The sequence below is a fragment of the Balearica regulorum genome, chromosome 12 (assembly GCF_011004875.1).
Source record: "Balearica regulorum gibbericeps isolate bBalReg1 chromosome 12, bBalReg1.pri, whole genome shotgun sequence".
NCBI classification, from domain to species: Eukaryota; Metazoa; Chordata; class Aves; order Gruiformes; family Gruidae; genus Balearica; species Balearica regulorum.
The window spans coordinates 2,564,670-2,590,052 of record NC_046195.1 but is presented as its reverse complement, the minus strand read 5'-3'; the positions used below and the strand labels follow the sequence as shown (position 1 = coordinate 2,590,052).

Genomic DNA, 25,383 nt, shown 5'->3' with positions numbered 1-25,383 from the left:
GCGGAGAGGTGACGCTGAGCTCCGGCTCAGGATTTCGATAAAAATCAGGACTAGGTTTTCTTTTCGATAAAAATCAGGACTAAGTCTTCTATCCCTGAGGAAAAAAAGAAAAATAAATCAGTATCTTGAAAACAGCCTTTCATAACCCTCAGGGAGACGATCCACGGAGGGATGCTTTGGGCTCCGGGCTTGAGAGCATGATTATTCCCCAGGCTCGGCGTAACTTCCCTGAAAAAAAGGCAATAAATGTTAAATTGGCGGGACAATGGGGGTGTGATCTCAGGCAGCTTGGCAAAATTCATTCTGCTGCTGAAAAGCGGGGTTTAATGGAGCTGAGGAGAAAGCGGGAGATAAATGTGCCCGTGGGTTGGGTGGGGGGGTGATGGAGAAGATGGCGAGATGATGGAGGGGGTGACGGAGATGATGGAGGGGTGATGGAGAAGATGGCGAGATGATGGAGGGGGTGATGGAGATGATGGAGAAGATGGAGGGGTGATGGGGGGTGATGGAGATGATGGAGGGGGTGATGGAGATGATGGAGGGGGTGATGGAGAAGATGGAGGGGTGATGGAGAAGATGGTGAGGTGATGGAGGGGTGATGGAGAAGATGGAGGGGTGATGGCGAGGTGATGAAGGGATGATGGAGGTGTGATGGAGGTGATGGAGATGATGGAGGTGATGAAGGGATGATGGAGGTGGAGAGGTAATGGAGGTGATGGAGGGGTGATAAGGTGTGATGGAGGGGTGATGGAGGTGGTGGAGGGGTGATGGAGATGATGGGGGATGATGGAGGGTGATGAAGGTGTGATGGTGATGGAGGTGGAGGGGTGATGAAGGTGATACAGGTGTGAAGGAGGGGTGATGGAGGTGATGGAGGTGATGGAGAGGTGATGGCGGGGTGATGGCAGGGTGATGATGGAAGGGTGATGGAGGGGTGCCGGAGGTGCCGGAGGTGCCCAAGAAGACGTGGCGGCAGCAACAGGAGTGACGGAGGCGTGACAGGAGGCACGTGGCAGCAGGGGTGGAGGGCCGATGGGGTGACGGGGGCGGGACAGCCCCGGCGGCTGGGTGACACGGGTGGGACCGGCGGGAGCACTGCGCATGCGCCCGGCGGTGCTCGGCGCTGCACACCGAGTGCCCGGTGCCCGCCGCGCATGCGTAGAGCGCACCCGGCGGCTCCAGGCTGCTTTCCCGCGCATGCGCCGAGCGGCAATTCCTCCGCTCCTCTCTATGATCGCCCGCCGGTGGCTTGAGCGCCGCTGCCGGGCGGGGCGCGAGGCAGGAAGTGACGGAAGCGCCGAGCGTCGCTGAGGCGGAGGGGTCGCGGGTGAGGCGGGGAGCGAGCGGCGGGTGCAGGTGAGGCGGGGGTGACACCCCCCCACCCCCCCACCCCCCCACCCCGTCTCCTCGCCCCGGGCGGGCCGGCGGGGCCGAGCCGGGGCCTTCGGCGGTGGGCTGGGCCGGGCCTCGCCCGCCTCTCCCGTGAGGCGCGGCCGTGGCGTCAGGCCCTCCCCCGGCCTGCCCGGGGCCGTCGTGAGGAGGCGGGGGGGGGCAGGGCTGAGCGCCTCCCTTCCCTGGGCTCCAGGCCTCAGCAGGCCGCTTGTTGCTGGGGTCCGAGCTTTGGGCCTCGGACTGTGGGGGGCCCCGGGCCTCGGACTGTGGGGGGCCCCGGGCCTCGGACTGTGAGGGGCCCCGGGCCTCGCACTGTGGGGAGCCCCGGGCCTCGGACTGTGAGGGCCCCGGCCTTGGCTGTGCGGATCAGGCTGGAGGCAGCCCACCCCGATGCCGCCCAGGGAGACGAGGCCTGCTGGGAGAATATATCCCACGTCAGCTTGTTTCTTGGGTACAGAGCGGGTGGGCTCGGTGGCTGCTTTCCTTGTAAATGAGTGAGAGCATCTCCGCGCTAAGTCATCTTACAGATAGGGAGAATATATGTAGTGGGATTTTTCTTGTCAAGCAGCAGTGCCTGGTCAAGCAGCAAAGCTATAGACTCATCACGTGCAGAGTTATCGCTTACAAACTGTTTATTAAGTGCTGCATGCGTGTTTGGGTAAGCTGTGTGACTTGAGTTTCATTTAAAACTTGCAGGACTATCAGTAGCATACACTTGGAATAAGACATGTGGGGGAGTATGAGATATCTACGACTTGTATGACAAAAAATTGGAATATGAGACAGACTGTTAGACAGGAGGTGTGAATTTCCAGGTGTACGTAAACAAAAAAATGTGCTTGTGTTTGCCACATGTGATGAAGCAAATCATTCACTGCATGTGCAGTTCATTCCCTCTTCTAAAGGATTTGAACATAAAGTAGTAGGATGAGATCCTTTGAGATGAGTTTCCCTTGTTTTGGTTTATGTTTGCGCACAAACAGAGATTTTATGTGTGCTTTTTTTTTGTTGTTGTTGTTGGTAAAAGGAGGCTCTTACTTTTTGAAAGGGATCCTTGTAAGATGGTGATACGTACTGAACTCTCTTCCCTCTTTTCAAAAAGAGATACAAAAAGCAGGAAAAGGAACTAAATTTTCCTTTTACTGGAGATACTCGGGGATGTGTTATCTGTGTTTTGAAAGTGCTTTTTATCAGCCGTCATCTCGGAATCCAGACATTGTTATCATGGGTTAACGTAAATACACAGAAACAGGAAAGAGAGGAGCCTGTTCCTGACAAATTTATGGCTTAGTGACCCAATTTAGCGTTCGCTTCCCTTTGAAGCATCCCCTGTTTTCAGTCCCCCGAAAGTTGGGGGAAGTGAGTCCGCTCTGGTAGCATGCATGCATCCTAGTTATTTCAAGGTTGGTTTTTTTTTTCCTTGCATCTTTTTCCAAGAACCTCGGGACGGGAAAGGCTCGAAGAGAATTAAAATGACTCTCACAGAAACGTGGTTTATACATTGATGTTAATCTTCCTGGGTTATCTCCTGTGTTTTTTGTCTTTGTGTTCCTTACAGTAAATCTCAAGTGTTCTCCCTCTTACTGCTGATTGCTGCGTAAAAGGCAAATATGTACGGGAGTCATTTTCATTTATGAGCTTGTCAGCTCTTTTGCGCTGCCGTGATGGTAGTGAGCCTGTCATCTTCCTGTGTTCTTTGGAGGAAGAAATGTCATATCAAAAGATGTACTTAGCTGCTTCAAAGTGTGCTGATACAAGTTCAGTCAAGCATCAAAACTGAGGGAATTACGTGGGACTGAACATCTGACTAAACAAAGTGCGTTTTCCCCCCTGTTTTCTGGTAGAACTCAATGCTGGAAAGGAATGCAACTTTTTTTCTGGGTTTTTTTTTGTGTTGGGTTTTTTTTTTCCATTTATCTAATTAGTGGCAGTAATACTAACGCTCCTGGCTCTGGATAGCGTGAAGATTTTTGTCCTGGGCTCCAGTGTTGGGTTTTTGCCCCCCCGCTTCTGAATCTGTCCTCTTCAAGGTGTTGGTTTTTGTGTGCACAGAGATCGATCTTCTCACTGATGAGTATTCACAAAAGCTGTTCTGCCCCAGTGTTCGTACGCCAAAATTTCAAAAAGGGAAGGTAAATAGTGGGCGAATGTCTGCAGACAGAACTAAATACTGAATATTGCTGTTGGAAGCTGTTAGGCTTGACTTCAGTTAGAAAATTATTTCCTTAACAATGCAAACAGTGATCTGCGTTACAAACAATCGTATAGGCAAAGCCCCGTCCAGGGATTTACACGCTCGCTGTGATCCTCGGTGTCTCTACGGATTTTATTTCCGCCCCACAAAGAAGAGAGAGGCTGACAAAGCCGGAGCCTGGGTGGGAGCCAGGATTTTGGGCCGGGGGATGCAGTTGATGCTGATTCAGGTTGTCAGTTTCTGCATCTTGTTACAGCCAGGCCTGTGTCTCTTTACAGCGATTGTGTGCCGGAAATATGGCTACGGACTGGCTCGGGAGCATTGTGTCAATTAATTGTGGAGAAAGCTTGGGAGTCTACCAAGGACGAGTGTCTGCTGTGGATCAGGTCAGCCAGACCATTTCCCTGACGCGGCCCTTCCATAATGGGGTCAAGTGCCTCGTGCCAGAAGTCACCTTCAGGTTAGTGTCCATCTTTTTTCCCACCCCCCCCACCTCTTGCCCTTTTCCAGGCAAAGTCTGTGGTGGTTTGGCTGTTGTGGTTTGTTTTTCCCCAGAAGTGAGCTCTTTGCCTTAAAATCTCCCTACTGGTACTGAGCGTGTTTGGACAAGAAGTGCCTCTCGTGTTTGTGGGCAGGAGATTATTTTGTGGCTGAATGGATGCAGTGGTACTGTAGCCCTCAGGAGTTCTTTCCCACCAGCTCCTGATAACGCTGTGCTTAAAAAGAATAAGTAAGAGTTACTCATCACTGGACGTTTTCCTGTTACCTGGCATATTACAATAGTTAAGACTCTGAGTCACTGATTTTTAAATAAGATTCCCTGAAGTCAATTTTCTTTTTTTTTTTTTTTTTCTCTTGGATTATGAAGAGAGAGCGGGCAGAGATGACAACCATATCCTTCCAGGAGATGTGTCTGTAGCAAGCTCTCCCTACTTTTATATCCCAGTTGGACAAATACTTACAAAGTTTAAAAAGAAGACCCTAACTTCTGATTTATTTCTTGCAATCAGTGCAAGGGGAGGTCTTTGTAACCACTTCTCTGTTTCATTTTGGCTTGTGCCCAGTGCTACATTACTTTTCTCTATCCTTGTTCTGAGGAAACTGGAAGCGCCATCCTTGGCTGAGCATGAATCGCACTAATCTAAGGGTAGCTTTCTGTAGAAACGGATTAAAAGTAATAGTAGCTTCGAGGCTGAGATTAATGATATTATCCAGAAACTGTTAAATTAGTGCAGATTTTTGCAGAGGTCTGTGCCAGTTGCTTCCATTTCCTGCTTGACCGATTCCTGTTTCAGCTAGGAACAGAACCTTTCAGACAAAGTCCAGGTGCAGTGTAGAAATACTCAAGTTGTTATTTTGAAGATTCGTGCCATTTCAGTTTAATGTATTCATATCTGTGGAAATATCCTGTGTGTTTGAGTATTAAACTCCTTTTTTCCTCCCCTCGTTTCTATTGATAACGACAATGGAAAAAACCCGCTGTACAATGGTGCGTGTTTTTCTTTAGGGGTTTGTTTTTTGTAAATGTACCTTAAATGATAAATTCCTGAATGTCTGTTTGTCTTTTCCTGTTTTTAGGGCAGGTGACATTACTGAGCTGAAAATTCTGGAGATCCCAGGGCCAGGGGACAGCAGACAATGTGGGGACCTGCAGCAGACAGAATCGGGCATCCCTGGTGTTGGATGCCAAGTGGGTCCCAGTCAGAACGGCACTGGGAAAGTGTTAAAGAAGCCCATTTCCAGCAGCGCCCCGCAAAATATCCCAAGGAGAACGGACGTGAAGAATCAAGATATTATCATCTCTCCACAGCAACAGTGCTCCAAGAGCTACATGGATCGACATGTGGAAACGTTGACTCAATCCAAAGGCTTCCGTCGTAGGCACAATTCCTGTGAGTATACGTGTTGTCCTGCAACCATCCTTTTTGCCTGCCTGAGTTACCGCTGCAACATCTCCCTTTTTTCAGCAAGAACGTTTCAAACGGTGCTGGAAACTTTTGTTTTGTTTGCTTTTATGCTTGTGTTGCCACCTGAAGGTCTGGAGGAGAGGAAGTTAAACAGTGAGGAGAAAGACCTCACAAGCTGTGCATCAAAGTATTAGAAGTATAGGTCTTCCAAATGTCTGGTACTTATCTTTAAATCTGTTAGAATTAGATGACGACGCAGCCTCGTCCATAATCTTGAGTACGTGAAGAGCAACATACCGGTCTTGACTGCTGCGTTTCCGAGAGAAGCGTGGTTGACGCCTATTGACGTAAAAAGCAAATAGCTCTTTATCAATTTTTTTGTTGTTGTTGAAGTGAATATTCAAATTGAATTAGCGAAGGGGAGATATTCTCTGTCCCACCCTGTGTATTATTCTGCTTCACCAGCATCAAATGTTAGAAAATGTAGAGCTGGATAACGCTGGTTACGGCGATTTCCTCGTTCCTGCTGTCTTTCCTATTTGAAAATTGCCCAATTGCCAGCCTCCATATTTCCCCTAAAAGGAACTGGAAACCAACTGCAATATTAAAAAATTTTTCTATTGAAAGCTTGTATAACCATAGCCGATTACAACATCACCCTGCAAGTAATTACGAATGTTATTTGCTGTGTTGTTAAAAATACAAATTAACGGGCTCTAATGAGGATGATGTAAAGATACAATCAGCGCATCTCAAAGTCAAGCATTCGTTATTTTTTTTCTGTTCATAAAATCTTCAGCCAGCTCTCACGCTGTGCCAAAATTGGGTATGTTCTTTTTTTTTCCCTCAAAGCCCCCTGGGCTATGCTCCTTTCCAGATCTTCGTCATGCATCCCTGTATATCCAGCCTATTTCTATGACTTAATTGGTGAAACATCAGTATCTATCCAGCATTATTTCCATGACTTCATTTTTTCCCTTGCTTTTGTTTTTTAGACAAGAAACAAAACCAAGGTGGGTGAGACCAATTAAACAGGGAGATTAAAGGCTGTATTTATGTGGAGAGGTTCCTGGACCTCTGAAGTCTTCCTCCTCCACCAACAGCTGTATTATTTTCTGAAAGGGTTGAAACTCTTTTCATATTCATTTTTTTTTTTTCTTTAAACAATTGCCAAACAGGGTTGATGGGAGGGGGAAGGCCAGAGTGATGTGGAGGGGGAGGCACGCACTCCTTGGTGACCCAACCATCTCCAAGCCTGCTTGGTTTTGAATGTTTTACTTCTACTCGGGCCTAAACACTGTAGTACTTGCTGTAGGAAGAGAGCTGTGGTTCCTTAAGGTTGATTTATTGGTTTTTTTGTTTTATTCTGTGACTCTTCCTAAATTCCAATTAGTTGTTTGAGCGTGTTACTTTGCTTGGTTTGAGGAAAACTTTGGAGCTTCAGCGTCAGCTGCCTAAATGTCTAAAGTAACTTCTGCTTGGCTTTATTCTGGCTGGATGGAGTGTGTAGGAGCATGACCTCACTTAATGCTGTTTTGCCAGTGTCTGGTAGGTCTGGGGTACGCAGCGAGTGCTTCAAACCACTTCAACCCACAGATAGTTTGCGTCAGTTCTACATAATCACAACAACAGGTTGGATTTTCTTTTACAGGCTTTGTCTGAAACAAGTTGAGCAAGGTGCTTGATGTAGCTTGGATTCGTTTTAGGATAAATGAAGTAGAAGAGTGAACTTTTTACCCTCTGAAACGTGTGCGTTTGGAGAGTAGGGCAAATGATGTGTGAATCTAGGGAGGGGGGCGGAAGAGGTCCTGGCTCTGTGGAGGTGGTGGGAACAGGCGTCTGCGGAAGAACGGGTTGAGATGTCATCTAGAACTTAAGTCACGTAGGGTTTAGTACAGCTGAAAGTTGACCTCTTGATGCCCTTTAGCGTGCCAAGTCAGGGACAAAGTTTCCCCTTTGGACTACTTGTGTGACAGAAATCAATAAACCACAAATATCAGCGCAGGTTTCACAACAATGGCTTCAGTGCCGTGCTGGCACCGGGCTCGTTCATGCCAGGGCTGGCAGCAAAAGCTCCCACAGGGATCTCGCAGGAAGGCGGCCAGCTCGCTAGAGACTATGTTTGCTTGTGTGCTGTACGTGAAAGTTGTTTTTTTGGGTTTTTTTTTTTCCTAAGAAACAAAAAAAGCCTGGGAAGTATTGTTTATCTTTTGAGGGAGGCGCTTTTCTGTGCGGCGTCAAGCTGCCAACTTGACATGGAGCCATGTGCTGTTCTCCTTAAGCTTCACGCATGCACAGGGCAGAGGCGCTGGAGGTTGCGCTCTGAAAGGAGCTAGGCTGGATTTCTGTAGCCACTTGGCAGAGAACCGGATGAGGCCGTGGAAGCAAGCAGAGCTGTGAATAGTGGCTTTCAGCAATGGCTTCGTCTGGTGTGCCACACTAGTGCCCTGGAAGGCAGTGGACATTTCTCCTGTTAGCCTTATCTCCGATTCTTCTGCCTGAGTTTTTCCCTTCCCTCCCCCTGCCCTCTTTTTAGGCTCTTCTCCTCTTTTCCCTGAACAGCATCAACTGCCAGTCTTCTTGCCTGTCTAGATGGAGACGCTCGAAGAGGAACGCCACGTAACTTTGCTCGGAGTTCGTAGGAGGCCTCTGCGGTGTTCTCTGCAACTTCTGTTACGGGGTTGCAACGCAGTCCGTGAAAAGACAGCCGGTTCTGTGGGTCAGCAGTATGTCAGAGTTGGCATCCATCGGTATGGATTAGAGAGCTGCCCACGACAATGCCGGCACGTCTCGTTTTGATGAGGTACAGTCTTGGCTCCCGTTCATTGTGTCTGCAGGGGAGCCTGCGGAGCTTTCCACCCATTGTTCCCGCAGCTTTTCTAGTGCAGCTTTTTATTCCATCAGCATTTACACACTGCTCACATCAGCGGCTTCTGTCCCCTGGATCCGCTGCACGGCGGTGCATCTATTCTCACAATTTGCTTTTCAGGTCAGCTGAGGGTAGCGTGGAGTTGTTTGCAAAAGAATCTGGCAATGAGTGTAAAAACTCTTGTTGGGTAACAGGGACAGACTGAGTTGCCGTAACACTTGACGTTGACACAAGAAGCAAGCTTGTTTTGCCATCGTGTTCATTGTATTCAGCTTATTCCTCTGAACTCTGATTGTCCCTTGACCATTGCTTCGACCTGGAGTTTGTGAACGTCTAGAGAACTCTCAGCCTGTTGTGTTGCTCTGGGTTTTCATTTCTTGTGTGGCTGACAGCAGCAGCGTTGGGCACGATTCCCTTGTTAGTAGTGGCAGTTGCCGGTCATCTACAGCTTTGGAGCTGTTTATATGTCAAATTTTGGAAGTCGTGTGTTACTAAAAAGCTTGTCCTTTCTCTCAAAACCATGCATGTAAATGGTCGCGGCTTATGTACTGGAATTCTCCTTGCCTCAAGGCTTATCCTTTCTCTCTCCTGTATGGCGTTTTGTCACCAGCTTTGGTGACAAAATTTGTCTTGAATTCTGCTATCTGTCCTTCAGTGGCTTCTTGGCAAAAGGTATACTACAGTAGCGTGCTCTCACCCAGTTATTTATAAAAACTCCTTGACGTCTCCAGCAGCTTGAAAATCACTGTGTCTGAAAATGAACTACTGTTCTTAGTAGTAATTTTAAAGTAATATAAATAGAGACTCTATAAATAGAGAGTATTGTCAAAGTGTGGTGATGCTGACCACAGAACGCTGTATGGCTAGTTTCAGTTGCTCCGCTACGTGCAGAATAAATATTGCGTGCTGGCTCTTTTACCAATACCGCTGTTTGGAAGAGGTAAATGGCTTTGTGCTTTGTGTCACTCACGACACAGCCAGGTTAGAGTAAATCCAGTAGGCAGAGTAGCTGCGTTGCTGCGAGAGACTTACGCTGTTAGCTGTCTTAACTTTGTAGATGCCCTTCAAGATATTTTATTCAACGTTAACAGTGCTGTCGCCGTAACGACAGAACGGTGTTGGAGAAGAGAGGGAAAAGCCAACATCTTTCATTAGACCAGCTGAAAGTTGATCCTTCCAATCTCTTCAGTGCTTGCTAGGCACGCTTGGGCAAAACTGGTTTTAAATTGGTATAACTAGAGCGCTCGAGCTCGTGTTTAAAACAAAAACCCCACCAGAACAACAAATTTCTCACATTAGGAAAATGCTCATGGTGAGGGATTTTGCTTGATGATTCCACAAAGCCTTGAAGATTTGAGATCTTATCTCCTGCTTTTCAAGGTGGGAAATACTGGACATACTCTGTACACTGTTTTGCTGTTGCTGGACTTGTGAATTATGGTGTAATAGGAGACAGGAGCTGCAGCAGCTTTGAGAGGGAGTGCTATAGGGTGGTCAGGTCTGTTTTGTTTAGCTCAAGTACTTAAGACACCAGAGAAGGAGCTGCTGAGCATTTCACAGAGCTTCCTTCCTTTCGGGTTAGTCACTTAAACAGTTCTCTAGGAGAAAAAAAAAAAGGTGACATGCTGCCTAGAATATAGGGGGGAAAAATGGATTTCACGCTTTGGAAATGTGGGAAATTAGAGCTCAAGTTTGTTAGGCAGCTTGCGGCTCCATTCTGACCTGAGGTTACACATAAGCTTTTCCAGGCAGGGGGAAGGAGGGATTTGCCAAGACCAAACCAGACTTGTCTGCACTTAGAAATGTGATGAGTAACTTTCACGGGAGGTTGTGAAGGTTGCGCCTGTTGCAAATCTTTTTGGGATGCTTTCTACAGATCCTTGGATGACTTGAAATTCTTCCCGTCTTCTCTCGCTGATTGGCAATAATGTGTAAAGACCACAAAAAGCTGCTTTTTCACTTAGGGAGGAGGTATAGAAAGAGCACACATCATTGTGGTAATTTGTTTCTGTGTTATCAAATGGATTCTGTCGATAAATATCTATAAAGTACTTGCAAAGGTGATGTCTTAAACTATGAGAAATAGTAGAGCGAGCAGTTTTGGTGTGATAACTCTTACTCCATCCGTTGGACGCTGTAGGCGGTACCTGTAACTGCTAGAACTGGCCAGAAATATTTTCTAGTAATTGCAAGTTTAACAATGGATATAACAAACAGATTAATGTTATCTGGACCCCTGAGTTTGTATGGGCGACCTGGAGAACAATGTAAAAAATAAGTCAGTAGAGGGATATGTTGACCTCGTAATTGCACGGTGGTTTTGTATCGGTCCTGGTGATCTCCAGCCACAAACTGGGAATGAGGACGCTTTCATCCATCTCACTCGGGAGAAACCAGGCTTTCACAATTACTTGTGATTGGAAAGAAGCATATTTAAACATGCAAGACGATGAATAAGTAGAATAATGCAATAGGAATAAGGCAAAGGACTTTATATCGGTGCAAAAATGCGTACCTATTGATAGTAAGTGAGCAGGAAAAGGAATGCTTTATATTCAGGGTTTTAAATTCTCCTTTAAAGATCATTAATTAGGTGGCCGGTCTGTTATGAAAGAAAACACCCACATTAGTCTCTAAAATTTAGGGAAATTCCAAAGAAGGTCTTGGGCCGCATGCCTGCCCAAACATGAGCTCAGCGTAGGAGGAAAACTGTCCTACCTCACGGCTAGCTTATTATCTTATCACTAATGTGACACTACCTTGAATTAAATAAATCGTAGAGAAACACTTTGCTACTGAGATCGAGCCTGTTTTTCTAACCTTGCCAGTGGAAAGTCCCTGAAAGTCCTTCTCCTGACACTCTTGCTCTGTTGTCTGTTAGCTGGTGTTAGCGTGAGTACGCCAAAGACGAGGTCTGCAGCTTTTTTGGGAAGCGAGTATCCCTTGAGTCGGTAGACTGGAAGCGTAACTTCCCCCCCCCTTACTAAATTTGCTGAGAAAGTGTATGAGCAAACGTGGTTTTTCCCATTTATGACACACTTTCAACTTGCTTTTATTTTTGTTTAGGGTCATCCAGTAGCCGTCATCCGAACCAAGTAACTCCAAAGAAAAGTGGCCTGAAGAATGGGCAAATGAAGAGCAAAGATGACGAGTGCTTTGGGGATGACATTGACGAAATCCCAGACACAGATTTTGATTTTGAAGGGAACCTGGCCCTTTTTGACAAGGCAGCTGTGTTTGAAGAGATTGAAACTTATGAGAGGAGGAGCGGCACTCGTTCCCGGGGCACCCCAAACGAGAAACCAGCTCGCTATCGGCACGATGAGAACATCTTGGAATCGGAGCCCATCGTCTACAGAAGGATTGTCGTACCCCAGAACGCTAACAAAGAATTCTGCACGGGTATGCCACGTCCCTTACTGATAAGGATGCAAACTCTGCCACATTTCTGGGGTACATGTGGTGCATTGTTTTCCCCAAGGGCTGTCTACCAGCTTAATGTGGTACGGGCAAGGGTATTTGTTTATATAAGATTGTACGTAGATACGAGGCACAGATCCAATCTTTATTTGCAATGTTTTCCAGATAAAAAAAATATTCAGGTGGGGCAATAAGGTAAGTAGTTTTTTGCAGTAGGGAATAAAACTGATGGTTGAATAACAAGAATGGGAACTGAATAGGAGCCGTTTTAATCCGCGCTTTGATTTCGGTAGCATGACAAACCTGCGTGGACTTGATTGCTGGCTCTTGAGAGGGAAGGATGGTCTCAGGATCACGGTAGCATGTCGTAATTTGTGCTTTCTTGGTAAAAGGTGGGAGATTTTGTGTGTTTCTGATACTCCTTGGGTGGTAGGTATATATTTCTGCATTGTTTTGCAGAACTTTAAATGTCATTGGTATAAAAAGAAACCGTTCTGCCTCTTCCCATCCATAATTCCAAACATTTATTATACAAAAGGCTTTTTATGTGACGTTCTGCCCTCCCACTTACTGTCCAGTGCTGCTGTGTGAAAGATCGAGCCCCAGAAAGCTGGATAAACACAGCATTGACGTGCATGTAAAGCGTGTGTTCTGAGAGCAAGCTGTGCCTTTCCTTTGCTTTACCTTACTCTTAATTGTAAAAGGAAAGAAAACCTTCTAGGCAAATGTCTGAGTTGAAGTATGTGTCCAGTGTATCATCAGGGGAAACTAGTTCAGCTCCCTGGTGCTAGATGTTCTCCTCCAAGTCTGATTTTTGGTCCTTGCTGCCGCTAAGTACCCTCTTGAGATGGAGGGGAAGGTAGCAGGGTGGATCAGTGAGCTGCCTGGCTGCGAGGAGGCAGGGCTCCAAAAATCCAAATGCAGAGAATGATTGTTCAGCTCCTAATCCATGGCTCTGGGGAAAGGTAGGATTGGTTTCATTTCGTGCTCAGTAGTATTTTATTATTTTTTTTTTTGGCCAAGCACCAGGTTACGTATGCAAATGGATTTTACTGTAAGGAATCTTTTTGTTCCTGTACATATGCTGTACTTCAGAGCGTGTGTATGTATTTTCTGCTACAGTTAGGTGCAAATTCCCTGTAACTTTAGTTGCGGTGTCCCGCCTTCGGTTTGCAGGCTTTGTAGCACTTGCAAAACATAGAAGTGAAGGAACTTTGGCATTCCAGGAACACTTCTTTGCCACATCAGAATAAAATCAAACTGCAGATCTTTATGTAGAGAGACACTAAATAGCTAATATCCTGGTGGTCTGGCCACCGAGCAGAAGTGTGATCGGGTCCTTGATCTGTCATTCTTTTCTCTGCCCAGCAACTCCAGCTGGGGTGTGAAACACTTCACAGAAGGAAACGGATTTGTTTGCAATGATTTGCTGCTTTTCAATTTTTTAAAAAAAAGTTCTGCCATACGACGATATCTTAGTTTTCCATTTGTGTCTTCCATCTTCCTATTGATCTGTTCTGCTCTCGAATGAGATAAAAACATACTGGGTCATATCAGAACGTGTCCAGCTCAGTACTGTGTTTCCAAGGATACTTAAGGAAAAGTGAAAGAACAGAATAAACAGGCAGTGAGACTTTCCCCTGAGTGCTTTGTCTTTCACAGCTTTAACACTTCCTGAAGCAGAAGTGGTAGTTCAGTATTAATAACTTTTGCTGAGTGTTTTTTTTTCTGCTGCTTACTTTAACCTATTTCTTTTTAAATCTAAGTTTTCAGTATCTATACAGTGTCCTGTTGCAAGAAGCTCCACTGACTGCCTGTGTGAATAAGCACTTCATTTTCTTATGTGATTTACTCTCTCTTTTTTTTTTTTTTTTTAAAAAATCTACTACTTGTCAATTCATCTTCCAGTTGGCTTGTTTGAGAGGAGACAGGGCCTCTATGTATGTCTCGTCCGAAACAAAAGCTAACCTACTGTTAGCTGCCAATTTGAGAAGGATGGCTAACACGGTATTCTAGCGGTACGATTCCTGGGAGGGAAACTCCGACATGCAATAAGCAGCAAGCATCAGTAAGTAAATTCAGGGGATGAAAATGAAGTCGTGTTTTTTGCTAAACTCCATCCGTCCTTTGCTATGGAAACTCTTGGCTCCCCGGCTGCAGCGTGCTGAAGGGAGCAGCCCAGTGAAAGGCCTGCTGTTTTCTTGTTTTATTCTTGGCAAGGCAGCACAGGGAGGGTGGCAGGCTACCCCCTTCTGTAGTTGCGGGGTCTCGCTAGCCTCATTAGCTACTGTTGGGTGATTAGTCTCCCGTACGGAATTCTGGATTTGTTTGGAAGAAAAGCTGTCGTGTCACACAACAGGCAGGGGGTTGACAACTACAGTTCCCTGTCGCCTGTGCCGAGCAAGGGCACATTCACACTCCTGTGAATGATGAGAAAAGTGTCCCAGTGCTGTGTCTCTCTAGATGTTTTTCCCACAGAAGGTGACTTCCTTTGTGTCCGCTGAGGAAGTTTACTTTTGCTTGGGAAATGCTAATGCCTATCTAGCGAAAGCTCTTGTAAACACTTGTAACTTGCCTGCTGTTTCTGGCATTCAGTCTAGCAGGTTTTGTAGTGAGTCAGTCCTCCGAGGGACAGAAAGATATTCAGTGTGCTTGGAGTAATGACTGTCATTTGGAAAAAAAAAAAAAAAATCCCGATCTCTTTTGTTTAGCAACTGGAAGGAGGATGCTGAGCTGCAGGCAGCCTGTCTCTCTTAGTAGTTCAAAGAGCAGCAGCTGCTGAAATGAAATGAGTGCGCCAATAGCCCTGAAAGCCATGATTTTGGGTATGTCTGCAGCAGGAATTCTCTTTCTGCTTCTGAATTCCCCCTACAGAGTTGTTCCTGGACTCCTAAGGGGATCTCGACTTGCAAAAAGGGCTTCCTAGTTATAGGAGAAATAAGTACTTTATAATTTTTTTCCCTAGGCTGATCTTGAAGATGATCGTCTTAAGAGCTCTGGCTGATGGAACGATTATTCTGTCTGCTATAATAGCACAAACAAAGCCATGCTGGTGATTGACAGTGAGCTGATATCCAGCTCTTGTCGCTGCGAGAGAGGAAGCAGTCTGTGAATCCTTGCATGCTCTTTTATGTCATGTTTCTTCCACGGAGCTAGGAAATAACCAGGCTTGCGCGGCAGTAAAACCAGCAAACTGCTGATGCCAATTCTCCAAAAGACTAATCTGCAGGGCTTCCAGTTTGTGTTTTTATTGCTGACTAAAATAAGTTGATCCGTGCAGGATGTAAGCGAAGCCTGATAAACGCTTTGGTCCACCGGGATGCTTTTCTGCAAGCTAATTTTATGGAGCCAGGCTGTCGAGTAGGTATATTAGCACGTGTTTTAGAAGTAAGGCTTTGTCCTAAGTAGGTTGTCTTCTCGTTAATGCGGTTAGTATAGAAAATATGCTGTTCCCATCCAGTGTCTCTTCTGGAAACTAAGTGGGATTTTTCAAACTCAGCTGCTACGGAAACTTGAGATAGCCACTTGTCAAGTGAAAGCAGGACTGCGTTCAAATCATCGGACTAAGCGTCGATGCTTATTTCTCTGTGCTTTCCCTAACCAGGCTTCAAACCTGCCCTTCAAGAAACTTTTTTTCCCCCCGCAGTAAGGAGATAGTGAAAGAAAACACACACTTAAGAGTAAAGCAATGCAGCAGGCAGAGTTCATGTGTCAGGGTCGGACTGCAAAACTAAGGCTGAGTCTGTTCTGTGAGGATGATGCAGACAGTGTGGCTTTTTTTGTGCATCCTTGACTGACATCTACTCTCTAGCTTTTAGCTCTTCAGTCTATGGATGGCTGCCTTACAGCAATGGTGTGTATTGAATGTGTGAAGTGTTTTCTGGGATCTTTGAGTCGAGTGCAAGTTAAGTTCACTTTATCCAACCGCAGGAGAAAATAAAGTGCTCGTGGGGCAAAGTCTCTTTGTCCCTCAGACAGATGGTTTTTTTTTTTTTTTTGCTGGGAGAGGCTAACATTGGAACGTCAGCCAGATCTTGTCTTAATTAAAAATAATGATGATTTAAACAAAACAAAATCTAACCCTTAAGGTTGTGGAGAAAATCGTTCCTATTTGTGGCGCAAGTAATCTTGTGTGGCTGAGTCTGCAGGCAGGTTGCTCCAGCTTTACAACCAGCAAAAGACAGCAAGTAACGTCCCATCTGCCTACACTGGACAAGACTCATACCCGCTTCCTGTAACTGCATCTTAGACCACGAGCTGTGCGGCTCTGGCACCTGGAGTTCGTTATTGCTGAAGGACAGAGTTAAAGGCTTTACGTACAGCTTTGAGGAGATCCTAAGTCCAGTTCCATCTCATCCATTCCTGCAGCTTGCCTGTATTTTAGCAACTCTAGCAGCAACCCTTTTTTTTTTTTTTCTTTTTCCTTGCAACGCATGGGAGGCGTTTGGACTTCCGACAGTAACGTTGGTCTGGGCTTGTTTGGGGAAAAACTCTTATTTCGTGAACTTGTAGAGAGTTAGCTCAGGCCTTCTGCTGGCATAGGGCATTTTAAGCCAACCAGTATGTGTGTAACATTGCATAGTGAAGCTTGATGAATTAAATTGTTTGCAGTGGTAGTGCCCAGGACAGAGTGTGCCTCGTAAACGAATACTTTGTGTTTAATCAGGCTTCAGCAATACTCTGCTTGTCACAAACCTGTTTAGTCTATATCTGCCTCTTTTTTTTTTTTTTTTTTTTTTTTTTTGCCAGGCAGTTGTAAAATACATTTATTTAATATTAAAAGACCTGAGCTAATTTATTTTATTACCTTCATTACCAAACAATAAAGATGCACTGTCCAACCCAAACATAATTAAAGTTGGCAGGAGTTCAGTTCTGTTGCAGTCGGTGTTATTGTTTGTGGCTTTACCCCTCGCCTCCTTGATTGCTTTCTGCCAGAGTTTATTTAACTCCCTCGGCCTGGTTTTGATAAGCCAGTCTGACTGGTTGGACCTTGCGTGAGTGCGAAGAAGGGAAGTTCTCTTGGCACTTAAGCCTGCTCTTGAGAGGGAGCAATTAGGACAAAGTGTAGCACTGGCATGCTAAGTGCAAGTTCATCTCGTGCCTCCGCTGCCTCCCAGTAACCCCATTTGCATTAACCCACTGGGCACTGGGTTGCATCTAGCTGATGGTAAAAGCGGGCTTACTAAAGCTCGCGGTCTGGGGGAAGTGGTTGAGGGAAAGATGTAAACGGTTACAGAGAAGACGTCGGCAACAGCCAGACTAAATTGGGTAGATACAGAGTACGGATTGGTTGTCTCACCCCTCTAGTTTGGGGAGTTTGTGCCAAATTTAAGCGGAGAATTTGTGGCCAGGTTGGGAACCCTTCTGTTTGGGGGATTGTAGCAGAGGATGTGTCCCGTCAAACTGGAGAGATCCTGACCTCGGGTCACTCATTCTAAGTCCTCCTTCAAGCTTGAAAAATGAGACCTGATGAAGTAGGAAAAATCTGAATGGGAAGGAGGCAGAGCCGAGCCTTGCGTGACTCCGGAGGAAAAGAGGGTGTGTGAACGCAGGGCAGGTGCGTGACTAGTGCGATGGGTTTAGGATTATTAGTGGCTTATGACTCCAAATGTTCAGCGGCTGCTATCAGGAGTCTGAAATGACTTTGATAACGCGCATGCTTGCTGCATGGAATGAAAGACTGTTAGCGGAGGTAGCTTAATCGGCAGTTAGCATGCAAGGTCAAGTGTTTGAACACGTTTTGGGCCCTATGGATCTGCAAAGCACTGGCCAGTGAGTTCAGAAGTGAAGGCTGGAAGGATTCAGCAGGATCTACTGCACAACATTTTACTGTTACCTTGCAGGAATGCCTCCGTTTTGACTCTGAAAACCTTAAGGTGTACAAAACCTGCCGTTTCCGCCATAACCTGACTTAGTGGTTTGTGACTGGGGCACCCTGGGGAAATGTGGCAGTACAAATAATTCCTCACAATTAAAATACACGCTGCTGTCCTCATTTGAATATGGCACTTGCTTGTTATAACTGGTTCTTGTTATATGGTTTTTTTTAATCCGCAAAAGAGCCCGAGCCCACGAGTAACTGTTAGGTTTCCTCTCTGAGCGGATGTGTACTCTGTGGCTGTTCCCCTTTGAGCTCATATCGCCGCAGAGCTCTTTCGCTGGGCCGTGTCACGTTCCCATGACTCTTTTCCCAGGCAGTCCGAGCCCTGCCGTGCCGCTGGGCTGCGACGAGCACCCGGCTGGTTGCTGTCGCCCCAAGTTGAGCGGCTGATGGGAGCGTGAAGGTGAGTCGGGGCTGCTGGCTGTTGAACGCAACAGAAGACCGTGTTCACACTTTGGACTGACATTTGACTTTGTGCCTGAGCTGTAGCAGGCGTCGGTTTGAGTTGGTTTGAGTCCTGAACCTTTCTGACCCGTTGTGGACCTCACCTGCCCATCCCACGGAGTGGGAACTAACAGCGTATTTCCCGGTAAATTCAGCCCAAGTCTGCTGGGATGGCTCCGTTTAGCTCGGAGCGGTGCTTGTGAGCTATGTGAACAAAAGGAGGCGAGAGCTCTTCTTGCTGCCAGCTGTGTGGCCATCCTGTATGGGGAGGGAATGAAGCTGTGCTGTCCCTTAGGTGGGAGACAGTTAAGGATATCCAGGCCTTGCGGGAGAATGTGTCAAGGGAAGGATAGCATGTGTTTCTGATTCTACCGTGAGTAATTACTCTGTTTCCTTGTCCTCCACAATTCAACACGCCGTCAAAAAATTGCTGTGGCTCCCTTCAGAGCGAGCTGCCTTTTGGTGGCAAGAAATCCTCCGTATTTATTTCCAGGAGAGTTTACAGATGTTACTGCAGGGTTTATTTCTGTGAAGTCAGTGCCAGCTTGGCCTGCTTTGAGAAGGAACATACAAAGAATTAGTCCAAATAGTCAGTCAGGTCTGTGTTTCTCTTACCTGCTGATTCCAGGCAACTTTGCTGTAGAAGCGAGTGGGAAGGATTATATTGCTGCCTACTGCAGGCGCTGTTCTCAGCGCTTAACAAAACCTCTCTTGTTTGTTTTCCCTTGATCCACATGCTAGAGCATTTCCTGGCTCACAGATCGGGCTGTCAAAAACGTCTGGGAAGTATTTTTCTACAGACTTTATCCTTTCAGCCGCATCGTTCCCCTGCTGCCTCAGCGTATCGTGTTTTGCCTCTTGTGATTTTTTTTTTATTTTTTTTTCACAGTGATTAGGAACACTTATATATGTTTGGGCATAAGTGTGGGTTAAAGCACTGGAGGCCACTATGAAAGAATATTCAATGTGTAAGTCAAAAAGGCCTTCTCTGTTCCTAAAACTGCCAGCTGCCTGGTGGATTTGCACAGAAATATATATATTATTTTAAGCCCAGCAGTTGTGTTTAGCTGTCAGTGCTTCACTCAGAGTAAGGTGACTCTGATGCACTAGTTTGGATTCATCTGATGGTCTCGGAAGGAACCTGGATTACTGGGTTGAGCAGACCCATGGTAACAACAAATAACCCTTTTTCCTGTCATCGTTTCTTAAGTGCTGTCGTAAAAAACCTTACTAGTCTGCAGCATTCTGGAAAAGTCTCTGAATTTTACCTGTTTCTGTCTCCCTCCCTCCCCTGTCTTTGAACCCTAGACTCCGGGCTGGTTGTTCCAAGCGTGTCTTACGAGCTTCACAAAAAGCTGCTCTCGGTCGCGGAGAAACACGGGCTGACTCTGGAGCGGAGGCTGGAGATGACGGGAGTGTGTGCGAGTCAGATGGCCCTGAGCCTCCTCGGGGGACCCAACAGGTAAAGCTCTTCCCTTTTTGCTCTGCTGTGGGTTTGCTCCCTCTAAGCAGAGCTCAGCTTTTCTCGTTCGAAGTGGGGCTGAGGTAAAAGAGGCTGAGAGGTGAGGTTATTTTTGAGGTAAATCAAAAATTGCGCTGGTCCCTCAGTGCTCCGGCAGCTGGAGGCAGCTGTCACCTCTCTGCCTTCCTTGCCTCTAAAAGCAAAAAAAAAAAAAACCTCATCCCAATGCCGTGCAGACCTCTGTCGTAGCTCATGCATCAGCCTGTTTCCAAGTAATCATGGAAAAAAAGCGTGAGGCTTGGGCTCCTGAAGCAGGAGGAAGCTTTACAGTAGGCTTCAGTGTTCACACTGCTTTCCCCCCCCCTCCCTAGCACTCTAGGAGAGGGCTGGCTGAACGCACCGTCTTGGATGAATGATGTACTAAGGGCTTCTTTTTGGCTCCCTGTGTCCCAGTTGCAGAAGTATCTCTTGAGTCAAAGACAAAACAGGCAGAGCTGAGAATTTTCCCCTTCACTTACTGGGAGTTTTTTCAGGGAATCGAGCTTTGCACAAGGTGTAACCCAAGGCAAATGAAACCATTGCAGAATTTCTGTCGAGCTGCTCGTTTTTGCAAATAAGCAAACCTTCCCCTGTGGTTTTTACGTGTTATACTTTAATGGCATTAAAAAAGGTGCTGCGTAGCTTTTCACAATGCTAAATTAGGTTTCAGGCATCTACACCTAAACCGAGAATATCCTCCTCTTTTGGAGGGCCCGATTTGCAAGCAGGTTTGGAGAGCCCTTACTGCTCTTCCCAGGAAGATACGTGCTGACTCTTTTGACGAGGTCCGCCCTATGCCTGCGCTTACCGTAGTTCTTGATGTGGGCGGACAGTTGCACGTGGATTTTTATGTTGTCGCTAGAGGCTTCAAATTATTTGCTTTTGAAATGGAAGGTAAGCCTTAAGTCTCCATCTGTTTATTCTGAGGTTTATTTACCAGGACCCGATCATTCGATTGAGAGCAGTAAGTGGTGACGTACCAGGCAGCACTGATCCTATCAGCTGAAAAATCCTACTGTAAGCCACCCTTGATGGCTTGCATTTAAATAAATAGGCGTTATTTTGCAGTCGATGAGGCTTAGGGAGTTGAAATTATTTTTCTTCTTTTTTTTTTTTTTTTTTTTAACTGTGGCTCTGCTGAGGGGGGTAATTCACCCCATATTTTTAAGGTTCTATAGTTAGCTTTCTTCTAAAATCAGAGGGGTAGAGAAAAAAAGCCTCCTAAAAGTGAAATTGCACTGGATTCAGGCTTGCCCCCTGCTTTGCAAGTACAAGTGGCTGCGTGATGAGCCAGGACAGACCGGGACCTTGTGATTTCTGCTGCGGGTGCAAGGAAGTCTTGAAGGGAACCTGCAGGCAGAGCAGCTCTCTGTGTCAGCGCTACAAAAGGATGTGGGTTCCTTCTCGGAGGCAACGGAAGATTTGCAAAACACCTGTAAATTTGCATTTTACTGATTTTTTTTTTTTTTAAATTTTTTTTTTTTCCGCTTACAGGAAGAAGGTAGGAGATTCTTGAGTTTATTAAGTCTCCTTTTCTCTGTGTTTTAGGCTGAACCCGAAGAACGTGCATCAGCGGCCCACGGTAGCCCTGCTGTGTGGCCCTCACGTGAAGGGGGCCCAGGGGATCAGCTGCGGCCGGCACCTCTCCAACCACGACGTCCACGTCATCCTTTTCCTTCCCAACTTCGTCAAGATGTTGGAATCCATCACCAACGAGCTGAACCTTTTCAGCAAGACGCAAGGCCAGCAAGTGTCCAGCGTCAAAGGTGAGTGAGCGAAGAGCAGATCTGCTCTCGGCCGTCTTCGCGCCTCGCAGAGACCTGCGCAGCTCGGTTCCCCAGTGCCAGCCCGGTCCGGTGGCACCATCTAGTGGCACTGCCATAGGGAGGTGGCTGGTCAGGACGGCAGAGACTGGAGAGGTTCAACAGTGGAGCGGTTGTGCTGGTACAGATGTTTCCTGTATGAACAAATACGGAAGAGCTGCTGTATGGATCTGAGTCAGACCGGCCGTGCTCTTAGGATAAGGGCCGTCGTTGTTCAGCGTATCGAAACTGCAAGGAAATGAGCATCTGCTTCAAACCAAGCAGGCAGCTTTGCTGAACTAGCCCCAGCAGCTGTCAAAATTCAGATCTCTCAGAATAAACCGATGCTCATCTGTGAGACAGCTGCCTTCTGTTTGTCGTTTCACCAGTGGTATTTTCAAACCTGTTTAATCTAAACTTCTTGGGAGAAACAAACCTGGGAATCGGGGCACTGCACGATGGTTTGCGTTGTGGCAGGGAGGGGGGGGCTGCGCTGGTTGAGCTACTTGCCCGTTATAAAAGAGGAGTCCTTGTGCCGAGGACTTTGTGGTCTGTCAGGTAAGAGGAACGTGGCAGATGTGGTACAGAGCAGGGGAGCGCAGTGAGACCGACGGAGCTCAGTGCAGCACACGAGTTGCCTTTCCATAGCGGAGGTAGTCGGCGTCTTCCAGAAGAAATAGGCCTTTTTTTTCAGCTTGCGGAATATAAAATAATCCTTTTATAATGAAGAGAGAGCGCCGCTGCTTCCCTGGGCTGCCTGGACTGGCGAGCCAGCTCAGCGGCGGCATCTCGGGCTGCTCAAGTGCTGACCGCTTGATGAAATTTTGTACCTGAGAGTCTGTGAATGTCCTCCAGAATGCTAAAAAGAGATTTTTAAATGTCGGTGTCTTTTTGCAGAAGGACGGCAATAACAACAGGTAAGGCCGGACTGTTTGCAGTGAGACTGTGGGTGCTGGAGGGCGGGGGGGGAGAAGAATTATCTGCCGGGCAGTGCGAGGCGGGAAGGCTAAGGAACTCCTGTTCCTGGTTTCAGGCCGATCCTCAGCGCTCAACGGTGTTCGTGTTTCTTTCAGATCTCCCCGATACCCCCGTTGACCTTGTGATCAACTGCCTGGATTGTCACGAAAATGCCTTTTTGAGAGATCAGCCTTGGTACAAAGCGGTTGTGGACTGGGCCAACCAGAACCGGGCACCCGTCCTCAGCATAGACCCTCCGATAAACGAAATGGAGCAGGGCATCGACGCCAAGTGGTCGCTGGCCTTGGGCCTGCCCTTGCCCCTGGGCGAGAGGGCAGGGCGCGTGTATCTCTGTGACATTGGCATTCCCCAGAAGGTCTTTCAAGAAGTGGGAATAAATTACCACTCGCCCTTCGGCTGCAAATTTGTCATCCCCCTGCACTCTACTTAGAGCCCAGCCAGCCAGACGGCTCCGAAGGGAGCGAAGAGAGAAGGGAGGAGGTCTGTCAAATAAGCTGTCCAGTGGATCCTGACTAGTAAACTCGTGACGCCTTAAGGATGTGAAGTTCTGGAGAGTTTTCATTCCAGAAGAAACATTGTGTATTTAGAAAAAGAAAAAAAAAAGAAAAAAAAAAAAAAAGAAATAATCGTAAAATGAAACAAAAAAAAAGGAGGAAGCGAATGTTCCTGCAAAGCTGTTTTCATTCTCTTGTGCCATTGTATGAAGGAACACGCAGGAAGATGCTGTCTGTCCCTGGCGAAGGCAGCCGCTGCTGTCCGGGCCCGGCCGGGAAGCTGTTTAATGACGGGGTGTGCGTGAAGGTGGTACGAGGGATGGGCGGTTTGGAGATTTGGGACGTGTTTCTTGGTCCTTCTGGGCAGATCGACCCAGGAAGGGCACCCCGGTGGGAACAGCACCCCTTGATTATGTAGAAATACCTTCTGTTGCAGTCGTACCAGGAGGGAGGATTTGGTTTTGTTCCGTTGTTCTTTTTGACTTCCCCCTCCCTCGTTTTTGGTTTTTTTTTTTTTTTTTTTTTTTTTTTTACGTTCCTGAAGGCAGTCGAAGCTCGCTGTCCCTCCTGGACCCTCCAGCCCCTCAAGGAGAGCGTTCCCTCTTTCGGAAAGCTTGTGTCAAGAGCCGGACGCTCTCGGGTCGCACATGCTCTGGGAACACCGATGTCCCCGGCTAGGCCTTACTTGCTTATATACTCTGTTGGCTTTTTTGTTCGTTCACTTAGTGGGTGAAGCCCAGGTCTATGGGAACGAGGCGTGTTTTGGGAAAGAACTTTTCCAGGATAGTTGCGTTTATTTTTTTTCTTTCTTTCTGGCACGGTGAGGGGCTGAATCAGGGAAAGGATAGCGAAGCAGGGCAGCGTCACCCTGAGTTTTGTTGCGTGGTGTATGGTGCAGGTGATGTTTGGGTGAGTTCTCCCAGCGCTTCCAGTATCCCTCCTACGCTCGGTGGGGTTTGGGAAGTAGGTCATGGATCCCGTTCGTTCCCTTCGGGCTCGAAGGCTGTGTATATGGCTGGCTCTGTGCGTGTGTCTGTGTGCCGGGAACCAGCTCGAGGAAGGATTTGGGTCCTGTTTGCCTGCAGGAGATGGTGTGGTGAGAGCTGCTGCCCTCCTGGAGGGGTACAGCAAGAGGTTCTTGTGTGAATTACTGTTGGGGATCTGCCCTGGGTCGCTCTAACTGCTCTTGTGCTGCGCTGGCTTCCCGTGAACCTGGAGCGATGCAGGAGGTGCAGTAAAGGCGAGCTGTTCCGTCGGGGGAACCAGGCAGGTGCACAGTCGGGGCTCTGCTCTTGCAAAGAGGCGCTCAGCGCTCTGCTTGCTCCCTGGGCCGGGAGCGCGGGCAGCGCTTGAAGCTCTGCTCCTCCTCTGGTACCTAAACCTTGCAGCTGGGAGAACTTCAGAGCTTCAAACAGAGCTTTTTTCCCCAGGGGAGCTGGATCCCTTCTTGAGGCTGAAGCGCAGGGATGCGTGGGACACGGTCACCTACTGTTTCAGCTGTTGCTGTGCTCTGCTTAGCAAATGCATTGATCCACTTGTGCTCCGAGGGGTGAGGATTTGCAGCCTGGCGCTTGTCTCTTCATCTGCTTAGAACAAAGGCCGAGTGTATCAAAGGAGGAGGGAAGAGACTTCCCCCATTGAAAAAAGAAGTAATTAATATTGCCTGGAAGTGGGGAGTGGCACCTAAGGACAAGGGTGCTGGTGAGCGCTGGGCTCGCCTGAGGGCTCTCCCCCTGCCAAACCGCCTGCACCTTGCCGAATCTACCTCAGCAGGACGAAGGGCTCTGCCCCTCTCGGTGTCTAGACCCCTGCCTGGTATTCCCCCGAGCTTCTTTTCCCCGCTGAGGGTTGGACGACTGAATGCCTTTCTTGTTTCTTTGGCTCTTTCAGCCAGGCGGAGGAGCTGCAGCTGGGTTAAAAAAAGGTGGATGGCCATCCCCTGGTCATTGCTGTAGCACAGTGTTAGCTTTAGCCCCCTTCTTTTCACTTTTCCTTGCTCAAGACGCTCGATAAAAGAACCTGCTCTTTCAATTTCTGCTTTTCTCGCCCCTTCTGGGTTTGGCTATTAAAACTATAGATTGTACGCGCTGAGCAGTCACCGCGTAGAAATATTTGAGGCTTCGGTGCGGGGTCCTGTGCCACTGGCTGGAGTTACATGCCTGAGAGGGTGCTGAACCAGCTCAGGCTGTTTTTGCGGGGATGGCAGCTGGGATCAGGTCTCTACTCGCTGCTGCCTAGCTCCAGGAAGCGCTAAGGCCCCGGGGAGCAATACGGTTCCCCGTCTTTAAGCAAAAAAAAAAAAAGAATAAAGCGAGCAGTGTTGCCCACCAGGAGGGTACGCACCCTCCCATAAGGAAGGGATTCCCCAACTCTACCTGCACAGTGTTTAGGGCACAGCAGGCAGCTTTGGGCTGCGTTTGGCACAGTTAAACTGTACAGCGTGCTCGCTTTCTGGAGGTGAGACTAGATTTGGGGCTCTGGCTGTACTTTGCCTCAGA

At 47.4% G+C, this 25,383-nt stretch overlaps 1 protein-coding gene across 4 annotated transcripts; it reads left to right on the top strand.

The window, feature by feature from the left end:
- The first annotated feature begins 1,257 nt into the window (after nt 1–1,257).
- EDC3 (enhancer of mRNA decapping 3) lies at nt 1,258–24,999 on the top strand. 4 transcript variants are annotated; one of them, XM_075764861.1, is made up of 8 exons: nt 2,940–3,208; nt 3,447–3,524; nt 3,865–4,046; nt 5,165–5,478; nt 11,429–11,764; nt 19,419–19,572; nt 21,160–21,377; nt 22,487–24,999. In XM_075764861.1, exons 3-8 carry the CDS (start codon nt 3,883–3,885, stop codon nt 22,819–22,821), a joined length of 1,521 nt encoding a protein of 506 aa, XP_075620976.1. In that variant the 5' UTR covers nt 2,940–3,208; nt 3,447–3,524; nt 3,865–3,882; the 3' UTR covers nt 22,822–24,999. The 4 variants fall into 4 exon arrangements, with proteins under 4 accessions (XP_075620974.1, XP_075620977.1, XP_075620976.1 ...); XM_075764859.1 differs by lacking the exons at nt 2,940–3,208; nt 3,447–3,524 and adding an exon at nt 1,258–1,356; XM_075764862.1 differs by lacking the exons at nt 2,940–3,208; nt 3,447–3,524 and adding an exon at nt 1,264–1,327.
- The last annotated feature ends 384 nt before the right edge of the window (nt 25,000–25,383 follow it).